This window comes from Chiloscyllium plagiosum, unplaced genomic scaffold (assembly GCF_037043375.1).
Source record: "Chiloscyllium plagiosum isolate Xiang-an unplaced genomic scaffold, Cpla_swu_hap1 HiC_scaffold_1, whole genome shotgun sequence".
NCBI lineage: Eukaryota > Metazoa > Chordata > Chondrichthyes > Orectolobiformes > Hemiscylliidae > Chiloscyllium > Chiloscyllium plagiosum.
The window spans coordinates 143877070-143890150 of NW_028270139.1; the positions used below are offsets into that span (position 1 = coordinate 143877070).

Genomic DNA, 13081 nt, shown 5'->3' on the forward strand with positions numbered 1-13081 from the left:
ATTAGGCAGAAACAAAAAATACATTAGCTGTCAGGTGAGGGGATGCAGAGCTCATCTTTGGTTGTCCTCGTATATGAAATACAAAAGGTTAGTATGCAGGAAAATAAGTAATCAGGAAAACTAACAGGACCTTATGTTTTATTACGAGGGAAACTGAATGCATGAGTAGGGAGATTGTGGTTCATTTATAGAGGGCACCTGAGACCAGTTCCTGAGGTATGTGCACAATACTGCTCATCTAAATTATGAAAGGATCGCATTGGAAGCAATTCAGAGAATATTCATTGGACCAATACCTAAATCGAGAGGAAAGACTAGGCAAGCAAAGACTTTATCCTCTGAAGTTTAGAAAAATTAGAGGGTATCTTAATTGAAACATATTCAATTAAGAAGAGATTTGAAGAGTTTTGACTGGGTGGATGGTTGAAAGGAACATTCCTCATCTGGGATAATCTAGAACCAAGAGTCATAAGTTAAAATCATTTAAGACAGAGAGGGGGAAACATCCCCCCCTTCCCCCCACCATGAGATCAGTGTTTTTGAAATTCTCTTCCTTAAAAGGCAGTGGATGAAGAATCTTTAAAATTGTTTGAAGGAGATAGCCTCTTACTTACCAAGATTATTGGGGATATGCACGTGTATACATTTGTAATTAAAATCAGATCAGCTATGATCTAACCGAACGGTGGAAAGGAGCAAGCGACCTTACTTGTATGCTAGTAACGTCAACTGCTCACAAATGTAATCTCCTCTGGAACCACGCCCCATAACCATACTGTGTAGAAAAGGCCCTTCAGCCCATCGGGAAGGGAAATTAGTTATGAATGATTTCAGAACTTCTCCAACATCTCTCTCCAACAATCCTCCCAAATAGCAACAAAACATTCAATAACTTCATGTAATTATTCCAGTTCACCTTAGATTTTTTTCTTCTCAAATTTAAAAAATCTCCTGAAAATTTATCTTAATGGCCATTCCATCAGCCTTATATAGTTGTGACGCATTTTAACAGATAGACTTGCTATTTTCTGATGGAGACCAACAGTCTATCTCCCAAATTCAGTTCTCCTTCCATAATCCACTAGCAGTTTATTTTACACCATAATGCTTCACAGCTCATCAGTAAAAGCTCAAAAAGCTTTTGCCTTTATATGCTGCAGTTCCTTGGTCATGATGCCAAGTAGTTCCAGTCACTGCACTGCCTTGTCAGAGACTCATTTAGAATATTGAGGAAAATTCTTATTTAGAAATGCCGATACTTTACAAGTTGTCTAACTATAGTTGAAAATTTGCCATGTGTTGGAGCAGTACACAATGAAAATCAGCCCCATAAACACATTATAGAAACTAGCAATTTCAGTCTAGCTGCATATTACTGGAACCGTACTTTGAACATCTTCAATGCAATTAGCAAGACGACCACAATATATTGCTGACAGCTGCTAACAGTGCCAAAGTCTTGTAAGTGGAATCAAACATGTGCCTGGTACACTAAGGAGAAAAATTAAAACTTATACTTTAAAATAGGGAGAACATTCAAAAATTAAATGGATTCTAAATTACACAGAGATATTTACAAAAATTATAGACAGAAATTATCAAGAAAAGTGTCAGTGGTGTTCCAGTACAAACAGCCCCCTTCATCAAATAGGGTTTATGCAAAGTTATAATCATAAAAAACTGCAATACTTCATGTGAAGTGGATAAGAATGAAAACTGTTATGGTAATATCAAGTCTTACCTGGACCAGCAGTTGTTCCACCTGAAAAGAAAAACAAAAATGTATCCTTAACATTAATTTTAATGACATGAATTAATATTTTAACAAGCTGCTGCTTTAATTGTACAGAACATATATGGCACAGGAAGAAGTCATTCAACCCATCATTTTGTGTGTTTGGTCAATTTTGAGGAGGGACTTCAGTTCTAACTTTCAATTCATGTTACTTCTGTTCAAAAACTACACAATGATTGGGTTTCATACAGATGGAGTATGTACAAGAGATAAAAGGTAACAGGCTGTACAGAACAAGATTACATTAATTCAACAATTCTGCATCTGTTCTGGTAACTACTAAAGTGTGAAGCAATATTTAGAATTTGAACTTTGGTAAAAAGAATAAAGACAGTGATGCGTTTTATGTTCACACTACAAAAGCATACTTAATAGAAAGAATTAAGGAAATTACAAGTTGCTAAAATATAGAACACAATGCTGTTTAACCCAAGGCAATTTACAGTGAAATTAGACTAACAAGATGTTCAATGCATAGAGTGTAGCAGATTCACTAAATCACGAACTGAGAGGGAAGCATTTTATTTCAGAAGTCCAGTTCGTTGCTGACAGTTGGAGAAGAACCTGTAGTGGGAGGAGGACAATCCTGTTGTTGTGGCCAATTTAAGTCCAATGACATAGACAGGATAATTAAAGGGGGTTGGAATATAAAAGCACTGTTGTGCTACTGAGACTTTATAAAGCTCTGGTTAGGCCCCATTTGGAATACTGTGTCCAGTTTTGGTCCCCACACCTCAGGAAGGACATACTGGCACAGGAGCGTGTCCAGCGGAGATTCACACGGATGATCCCTGGAATGGTAGGTCTAACATACAAGGAACGGCTGAGGATCCTGGGATTGTATTCATTGGAGTTTAGAAGATTAAGGGGAGATCTAATAGAAACTTACAAGATATAACATGGCTTGGAAAGGGTGGACGCTAGGAAATTGTTTCCGTTAGGCGAGGAGACTAGGACCCGTGGACACAGCCTTAGAATTAGAGGGGGTAAATTCAGAACAGAAATGCGGAGACATTTCTTCAGCCAGACAGTGGTGGGCCTGTGGAATTCATTGCCACAGAGTGCAGTGGAGGCTGGGACGCTAAATGTCTTCAAAACAGGAATTGATAAATTCTTGATGTCACAAGGAATTAAGGGCTACGGGGAGTTGAAATGCCCATCAGCCATGATTGAATGGTGGAGTGGACTCGATGGGCCGAATGGCCTTACTTCCGCTCCTATGTCTTATGGTCTTATGGTCTCTGTATAGTCTGGATGAAGAGGTATGATCCAAATTAAGCTGAACCGCAAGGTAATAATAAACCGAAAGAACTGTGGATGCTGGAAATCACAAACAAAAACAGAAATTGCTGTAAAATTTCAGCACGTCTGGCAGCACCTGTGGAGAGAAATCAGTGACGCTTCTTCAGAACTGAAAAAAGGTTTTTATGCTGATCATATGGTTGGGGTAGAGGGTGGAGGTACAGGCCAAAAAGAGAATAACAGTTGAACAAAAGATGTGGATAATAGTCGGCCGAAAGAAATGAATAACAGTCGGCCTAGAAGAATGAATGGCTGCTTGTGGGAGTGATTAGTAGCTAACGATGTGTAATAGTAGACCACTTGGAAACTGTATAGCCTTCTGGACTCAAAATCAAGTTCAACAATTTTAGGGCTTGAGACACCATCTCCCATGTCCTTATCCCAAACCCCACACACCTGACCTTGTTATCACATGGTCTTCTATTACACACTACTCATTGCTAGCCACTAATAGCCACCAACAGCAGTCATTCTCCTAGGCTGGCCTGGCCATTATCCAGTCTTTTGTCTGTTCAACTGTCCGTCTCTCTCTCTCTCTTTGGGCTCTATCTCCACTTCTCGTTTACTCCTCCATCCACCTCCACAACCCTTATTTTATATAAATACCAATCTTTTCCTAGCTACCATCAGTTCTGAAGAAGGGTCACTGGACTGAAATATCAACTCCAATTTCCAGAATCTGTAGATCTTTTGATATTTATTAACTCACTGCTACAAAGTCATACAGAATGAAATGGTCCAACTAGTCCATGTCTAACTTCTTGAATTGCAGCAGCCGTTATACTCTACGCCAACCCATAATGCCATTATGGAGAGATTTCCAGGATTTTGATTCATTGACTATGAAGGAATGACAATCAAGATGGTGAGTGGCTTGAAAAGAGAACTTGCAGGTGGTGGTCTTCCCAGGGGTCTGCTGACCTTTTCCTTCTACATGGGACTGGTTGTGGATTTGCAAGGTGATATCCAAAGACTCTTGTGAATTTCTGCGTCTTGCAGAGGTGCCCACTACTGCTACTGTGCATCAGCAGTGGAGAACTGAATGTATGTGGATGCAGTGCCAATCAAGTAGGCGACCCAGATAGTGCCAAGTTTCTTTAGTGTTAGTGAAGACACATTTTTCATCAGTCTTCAGAATAGGAAACACTAACAACAACTCAGCAGCTGCCACAAATCAGGAAATGGGTGGGTCGGAAGGAGGGAGGAACTCGGGGAGGCAATGGCCCAGTGGTATTATCGCTAGACGATTAATTCAGAAACTCCACTAATGTTCTGGGGAGCTGCATTCAAATCCCATCATGACTGATGGTGGAATTTGAATTCAATAAAGAATCTGGAATGAATGGTCAAGTGATTCATCTGGTTCACTGATGTCCTTTAAGGAAGAAAATCAGTCATCCTTACCTGGTCTGGCCTATATGTACTCCGGACCTACGACAATATGGTTAACTCTTAACTGTCCTCTGGGCAATTAAGGATAGACAATAAATATTGGCCCAACCAGAGATGCCCATATCCAGTGAGTGAATTAAAAACAAAAAGAAGAAAATGAAACCACCAGAGAGGTGATAGAGAATAAATTATTAACACAGTGGGCTGACGTTGTTCAAGTAATTGTGGACTTCATACGAGGGTCTGCCAGACTTAACATCAAGTCAAGTGACCCTTCTTCAGAAGTCATCACTTGTCACTCAAAAAAGAGTTCAAAGTTATTATTAAATAAAGTTATAACAGGACATTTGAATTAGTTCAACAAATCAAACAGAGTTCATGTGGCTTTCGTTAAAGGGAAATTGCATTTAACCAACTTATTGGAGTTCTTTGAGGGAGGAACATGTGTTGTGCACAATAGGTGTTGTACTATATTTAAATTTCCAGAAGGCATTTTGCAAAGATGCCACAACAAAGATTATTGCATAGAATCAAGCTGTGTGTATGGGGTAGTATTTGGCATACATAGAAAATTGACTGGCTAACAGGAAGCAAACGGTAGGCACAATTGGATCTTTATCAGATTGATTGGATGTCACAGGGATCAGCGCTGGAACATGAAATGATTTCAATTTCTTAATATAAATATCAATATTTAAATTATTCAATCGATTTGAAGGAATTTGGTATAATTGCCAAATTTGTTAGAACACAAAGTTAGGTAACAAATTAAGTTGTGAAAAAGGTATAAGGAAGCAATCAAGGGATATAGATAAAATGTGTGGGCAAAGATCTGACAAAATGTGAAGTTATCAATTTTGGCAGGAAAGTAAAAATATCACATTATCAAAATGGTGTCAAAACACAAGGCTATGAGACGAAGAGGAATATGGGTGTTCTTATTAATGAATCATAAAAGGCAGCAAGTAATTAGAAAACTTTATTGCCAATGGAATTGAATATATATAAAAAGGATGTTATGCTTTAAATACACGTGCACTGGTAAGACTGCTTATGGAGCACTGTGCACAATTCTGGTCACCTCATTTAATACATATAAATGTATTCCTTGTTCAGAGAAATTCATTAGACGAACACTGGAATGTGCAGATTGTCTGGTGAGGAAAGTTTGGACAAAATAGGCTTGCATCCATTGAAGTTTTCAAGTGTAAGAGGTGACTTGACTGAAACATAAAAGATATTGCAAGGCCTTCACAATGGGAACATGCAGAGGATATTTCCACTTATGGGAGAATCTAAAACAAGGGCTTATTGTTTAAAAATTATGGGTTATCATTTAAAAAGAAATGAGGCAAAAGTAAATCTCTCAGAAGATCATGCGTCTTCCTGAAAAAGGTGAAGGAAGCACCGCTTTTAAATAATTTAAGGCAGGAACTTACCAAGTAAAGAGATCAAAGTTCATCAAGTGTCCACAGGAATGTTGATTTGAGGTTATAATCAGATCAGGTATGATCTTATTAAAAGATGAAGCAAGTCAGAGAAGCCGAATGGCACTTCTTGCCCTTTGTTTTAGGTGAAAGGTAGGAACTGGAGTTAATTTTTACTTCTATTTGCGCACTATGACATGATATTTACATTACAATGCCCAATAACCACAGTTTCAACCTGTACCGATTCAGAAATCTACAGCCCAGAGGGATGTGGGAGTCCTCGAGCATAAATCACAAAAAAAACTAGCATCCAATTTCAGCAGCTATTAGGGAAGGTCAATATAATGTTGGCCTTTATTTCAAAGGGAAACAGAGAATAAAAGTAGCAGAGTCTTCTTAAAAACTATACAAGTCACTAGTCACACCATAGCTGGAATACCAAACAATTTTAGGCATTGCAGACAGTCCAGAGAAGGTTCACTAGGCTGATTCTGGGTTCGACAGGCTGTCTTGAGGACAGAGGTGGAATAGATTGGGCCTGTTCTCACTGGAATTTTGAAGAATGAGAGAACACCTTATTGAAACGTACAAGATTCTTAGGACACTTGACAGGGTAGATATGGAAAGATTGTTTCCTCCTGTGGCAGAGCGTAGGATCAGAAGGAATAAACTCAGAAAAAAAGGTTGCATTGTAAAGACAGAGATGCTGAGGCATTTCTTCTCTGAGGGGAGTGAAGCTGTAGAATTCTTTACTGCAGAGGGCTGTAAGGTCTGTGTTGTTATGTATGTTCAAGGCTGAGAGACAAAATTTTAACCATTTAGAGTCATACAGTCAGAGAGATGTACAATATGGAAACAGACCCTTCGGTCCAACCCATCCATGCCGACCAGATATCCCAACCCAATCCAGTCCCATCTGCCAGCACCCGGCCCATATCCCTCCAAACCCTTCCTATTCATATATCCATCCAAATGCCTCTTAAACGTTGCAATTGTACCAGCCTCCACCACATCCTCTGGCAGCTCATTCCATACACATACCACCCTCTGTATGAAAAAGTTGCCCCTTAGGTCTCTTTTATATCTTTCCCCTCTCACCCTAAACCTATGCCCTCTAGTTCTGGACTCCCCGACCCCAGGGAAAAGGCTTTGTCTATTTATCCTATCCATGCCCCTCATAATTTTGTAAACCTCTATCAGGTCACCCCTCAGCCTCTGAAGCTCCAGGGAAAGCAGCCCCAGCCTCTTCAGCCTTTCCCTATAGCTCAAATCCTCCAACCCTGGCAACATCCTTGTAAATCTTTTCTGAACCCTTTCACGTTTCACAACATCTTTCCGATAGGAAGGAGACCAGAATTGCATGCAATATTCCAACAGTGGCCTAATCAATGTCCTGTACAGCTGCAACATGACCTCTCAACTCCTGTACTCAATACTCTGACCAATAAAGGAAAGCATACGAACCACTTTCTCCACCATCTTATCTACCTGCGATTCCACTTTCAAGAAGCTATGAACCTGCACTCCAAGGTCTCTTTGTTCAGCAACACTCCCTAGGAACTTACCATTAAGTGTATAGGTCCTGCTAAGATTTGCTTTCCCAAAATGCAAAACCTCGCATTTATCTGAATTAAACTCTATCTGCCACTTCTCAGCCCATTGGCCCATCTGGTCCAGATCCTGTTGTAATCTGAGGTAACCCTCTTCGCTGTCCACTACACCTCCAATTTTGGTGTCTTCTGCAAACTTACTAACTGTACCTATTATGCTCGCATCCAAATCATTTATGTAAATGACAAAAAGTAGAGGACCCAGCACGGATCCTTGTGGCACTCCACTGGTCACAGGCCTCCAGTCTGAAAAACAACCCTCCACCACCACCCTCTGTCTTCTACCTTTGAGCCAGTTCTGTATCCAAATGGCTAGTTCTCCTGTATTCCATGAGATCTAACCTTGCTAATCAGTCTTCCATGGGGAACCTTGTCGAACGCCTTACTGAAGACCATATAGATCACATCCACAACTCTGCCCTCATCAATCTTCTTTGTTACTTCTTCAAAAAACTCAATCAAGTTTGTGAGACATGATTTCCCACGCACAAAACCATGTTGACTATCCCAAATCAGTCCTTGCCTTTCCAAATACATGTACATCCTGTCCCTCAGGATTCCCTCCAACAACTTGCCCACTACTGAGGTCAGGCTCACCGGTCTATAGTTACCTGGCTTGTCTTTACCGCCATTCTTAAACAGTGGCACCACGTGTGCCAACCTCCAGTCTTCTGGCACCTCACCTGATACAAATATCTCAGCAAGAGGCCCAGCAATCACTTCTCTAGCTTCCCACAGAGCTCTCTGGTACACCTGATCAGGTCCTGGGGATTTATCCACCTTTAACCGTTTCAAAACATTCAGCACTTGCTCCTCTGTAATCTGGACATTTTGCAAGATGTCACCATCTATTTCCCTATATCTTCCATATCCATTTGCACAGTAAATACTGATGCAAAATGTTCATTTCGTATCTCCCCCATTTTCTGTGGCTCCACACAAAGGCCGCCTTGCTGATCTTTGAGGGGCCCTATTCTCTTCCTAGTTACCCTTTTGTCCTTAATATATTTGTAAAAGCCCTTTGGATTCTCCTTAATTCTATTTGCCAACGCTATCTCATGTCCCCTTTTTGCCCTCCTGCTTTCCCTCTTAAGTATACTCCTACTGCCTTTATACTCTTCTAAGGATTCACTCGATCTATCCTGACTATACCTTACATATGCTTCCTTCTTTTTCTTAACCAAACCCTCAATTTCTTTAGTCATCCAGCATTCCCTATATCTACCAGCCTTCTCTTTCACCCTGACAGGAATATACTTGTTCTGGATTCTTGTTATCTCATTTCTGAAGGCTTCCCATTTTCTAGCCCTTTACCTGTAAACATCTGCCTCCAATCAGCTTTCGAAAATTCTTGTCTAATACCGTCAAAATTGGCCTTTCTCCAATATAGAACTTCAACATTTCGATCTGCCCTATCCTTTTCCGTCACTATTTTAAAACCAATAGAATTATGGTTGCTGGCCCCAAAGTGCTCCCCCACTGATACCTCAGTCACCTGCCCTGCCTTATTTCCCAAGAGTAGGTCAAGTTTTGCACTCTCTCTAGTAGGTACATCCACATACTGAATCAGAAAACTTTCTTGTACGCACTTAACAAATTCCTCTCCATCTAAACTTTTAACACTATGGCAGTCCCAGTCGATGTCTGGGAAGTTAAAATCCCCTACCATAACTACCCTATTATTCTTACAGATAGCGGAGATATCCTTACAAGTTTGTGTCTCAATTTCCCTCTATGAGGAGATCTATAATACAATCCCAATAAGGTGATCATCCCCTTCTTATTTCTCAGTTCCACCCAAATAACTTCCCTGGATGTTTTTTCAGGAATATCCTCCCTCAGCACAGCTGTAATGCTATCCCTTATCAAAAATGCCACTCCCCCTCCTCTCTTGCCTCCCTTTCTATCCTTCCTGTAACATTTGTATCCTGGAACATTAAGCTGCCAGTCCTGCCCATCCCTGAGCCATGTTTCTGTAATTGCTATGATATCCCAGTCCCATGTTCCTAACCATGCCCTGAGTTCATCTGCCTTCCCTGTTAGGCCCCTTGCATTGAAATAAATGCAGTTTAATTTATTAGTCCAACCTTGTCCCAGCCTGCCCTGACTGTTTGATTCACTTCTGTTCTCAACTGTACCAGTCTCAGATTGATCTCTTTCCTCACTATCTCCCTGGGTCCCAACCCCCACCTTATTAGTTTAAATCCTCCAGAGCAGTTCTAGCAAATTTCCCTGCCAGTATATTAGACCCCTTCCAATTTAGGTGCAATCCGTCCTTCTTGTACAGATCACATCTACCACAAAAGAGATTCCAATGATCCAAAAATGGAAATCCTTCTCCCATATACCAGCTCCTCAGCCATGCATTGATCTGCTCTATCCTCCTATTCCTGCCCTCACTAGCTCGTAGCACTGGGAGTAATCCAGATATTACTACCCTTGAGGACCTCCGTTTTAAATTTCTGCCTAACTCTCTGTAATCTCCCTTCAGAATCTCAACCTTTTCCCTTCCTATATCGTTGGTTCCAATGTGGACAATGACCTCTTGCTGGCCCCTCTGCCCCATGACAACATTCTGCACCCTCTCTGAGACATCCTTGATCCTGGCACCAGGGAAACAACACACCATTCTGCTTTGTCTCTGCTGGACACAAACGTCTGTCTGTACCTCCGACTACAGAATCCCCTAAACACAATTCATCTCTTGGAAGCTGACATACCCCTCGTTGCATTAGAGCCAGTCTCAATACCAGAAACTTGGCTGTTCGTGCTACTTTCTCCTGAGAATCCATCACCCCCTACATTTTCCAAAACAGCATACCTGTTTGAAATGGGTACATCTACAAAAGACTCCTGCCCTAGGTGCTAACCTCTCTTACCCTTCCTGGAGTTAACCCATCTATGTGACTGTATCTGAGACTTTCCCCCCTTCCTATAACTGCCATCCATCACATACTGTTGCTGTTGCAAATTCCTCATTGCTTCTATCTGTCTCTCCAACCAATCCACTCGATCTGATAAGATTCGCATCCAACAGCATTTATGGCAAATATAATCCGCAGTAACCCTTAAACTCTTTAAACTTCCACATCTGACAAGACGTCCGTATCACTGCAAAGGCCATTTTTGGCAGGGAGGAAAGGATCGTGTGAGGGAGCCGTGGTTTAATAAGGAATTGGAATCCCTTGTTAAAGGGAAGAGGGCGGCCTATGTAAAGATGAGGCGTGAAGGTTCAATTGGGGCGATTGAGAGTTATAAGGTAGCAAGGAAGGATCTGAAGAGAGAGCTAAGAGCAGCAAGGAGGGGACATGAAGAGTCCTTAGTTGGTAGGATTAGGGAAAACCCAAAGGCTTTCTATAGGTATGTCAGGAATAAAAGAATAACTAGGGTACGGATAGGTCCAGGAGGAGAAAGTGAGGTCTGCAGATGCTGGAGATCAGAGCCGGAGATGTGTTGCTGGAAAAGCGCAGCAGGTCAGGCAGCATCCAGGGAACAGGAGAATCGACGTTTCGGGCATTAGCCCTTCTTCAGGAATGAGGAAAGTTGGTCCAGCAGGCTAAGATAAAAGATAGGGAGGAGGGACTTGGGGGAGGGGCGTCGGAAATGTGATAGGTGGAAAGAGGTCAAGGTGAGGGTGATAGGTCAGACTGGGGTGGGGGCGGAGGGGTCGGGAACAAGATTGCAGGTTAGGAAGGCGGTGCTGAATTTGATGGATTTGACTGAGACAGGCTGGGGGGAGGGGAAATGAGGAAACTGGTGAAATCCGAGTTCATCCCTTGTGGTTGGAGGGTTCCCAGTCGGAAGATGAGGCGTTCTTCCTCCAATCGTCGTTTTGCTGTGGTCTGACGATGGAGGAGTCCAAAGACCTGCATATCCTTGGTGGAGTGGGAGGGGGAATTGAAATGTTGAGCTACAGGGTGGTTGGGTTGGTTGGTCCGGGTGTCCCAGAGGTGTTCTCTGAAACGCTCCGCAAGTAGGCGGCCTGTCTCCCCAATATAGAGGAGGCCACATCGGATGCAAAGGATGCAATAGATGATATGTGTGGAGGTACAGGTGAATCTGTGGCGGATATGGAAGTTTCCTTTGGGGCCTTGGAGGGAGGTGAGGGGGGAGGTGTGGGCGCAAGTCTTGCACCTCCTGCGGTTGCAGGGGAAGATGCCGGGAGTGGAGGTTGGGTTGGTGGGAGGTGTGGATCTGACGACGGAGTCACGGAGGGAGTGGTCTTTACGGAATGCTGATAGGGGAGGGGAGGGAAATATATCCTTGGTGGTGGGGTCCGTTTGGAGGTGGCGGAAATGGCGGCGGATGATGCGCTGTACATGGAGGTTAGTGGGGTGGCAGGTGAGGACCAGTGGGGTTCTGTCCTGGTGGAAAGGTCGAGGAAGGGGAGGGAGGAATCTGAGACTGTCCAGGTGAATTTGAGGTCGGGGTGGAAGGTGTTGGTGAAGTGGATGAACTGTTCAACCTCCTCGTGGGAGCACGAGGCGGCGCCGATACAGTCATCGATGTAGCGGAGGAAAAGATGGGGGGTGGGGCCAGTGTAGTTGCGGAAGATGGATTGTTCCACATATCCTACGAAGAGGCAGGCATAGCTGGGGCCCATGCGGGTGCCCATGGCTACTCCTTTCGTTTGGAGGAAGTGGGAGGATTGGAAAGAGAAGTTGTTCAGGGTGAGGACCAGTTCAGTCAGTCGAAGGAGGGTGTCTGTGGAAGGGTACTGGTCGGTACGGCGGGAAAGAAAGAAGCGGAGGGCTTTGAGTCCTTCGTGATGGGGGATGGAGGTGTACAGGGACTGGATGTCCATGGTGAAAATAAGGCGTTGGGGACCGGGGAAGCGAAAATCATGGAGCAGGTGGAGGGCATGGGTGGTGTCCCGAACGTAGGTGGGGAGTTCTTGGACTAAGGGGGACAGGACGGTGTCAAGGTAGGCGGATATGAGTTCGGTGGGGCAGGAGCAGGCGGAGACAATGGGTCGGCCGGGGCAGTCAGGTTTGTGGATTTTGGGCAGGAGGTAGAAGCGGGAGGTGCGGGGTTGTGGGACTATGAGGTTGGAGGCGGTGGATGGGAGATCCCCCGAGGTGATGAGGTTATGGACGGTCTGGGAGATGATGGTTTGGTGGTGGGGGGTGGGGTCATGGTCAAGGGGGCAGTAGGAGGAGGTATCTGCGAGCTGGCGTTTGGCCTCAGCGGTGTCGAGGTCGGTGCGCCAAACTACTACCGCGCCTCCCTTGTCTGCTGGTTTGATAGTGAGGTTGGGGTTGCAACGGAGTGAGTGGAGGGCTGCGCGTTCCGAGGGTGAGAGGTTGGAGTGGGTGAGAGGAGTGGGTGAGAGGGGTGGGGGAGTTCAGGTGGCGGTTAATATCGCGGCGGCAGTTGGCTATGCAGAGGTCAAGGGCAGGTAGGAGGCCAGCACGGGGTGTCCAGGTGGATGGGGTGTGTTGGAGGCAGGAGAAGGGGTCGTCAGAGGGTGGGCGGGAGTCTTGGTTAAAGAAGTAGGCACGGAGGCGAAGGCGGCGGAAGAATTGTTCGATGTCACGCCGCGTGTTGAATTC

General features: G+C 43.8%; 1 protein-coding gene across 7 annotated transcripts in view; it reads right to left on the minus strand.

Annotated features, from left to right (window-relative positions):
• Positions 1–13081, minus strand: part of ptpra (protein tyrosine phosphatase receptor type A) — a 313384-nt gene that overhangs the window by 195768 nt on the left and 104535 nt on the right. For all 7 annotated transcript variants that reach the window (XM_043700933.2, XM_043701012.2, XM_043700779.2 and 4 more), the window contains one exon: positions 1742–1762. In XM_043700933.2, the coding sequence (XP_043556868.1) occupies positions 1742–1762 (21 nt within the window). The remainder of the gene's footprint in view (positions 1–1741; positions 1763–13081) is intronic.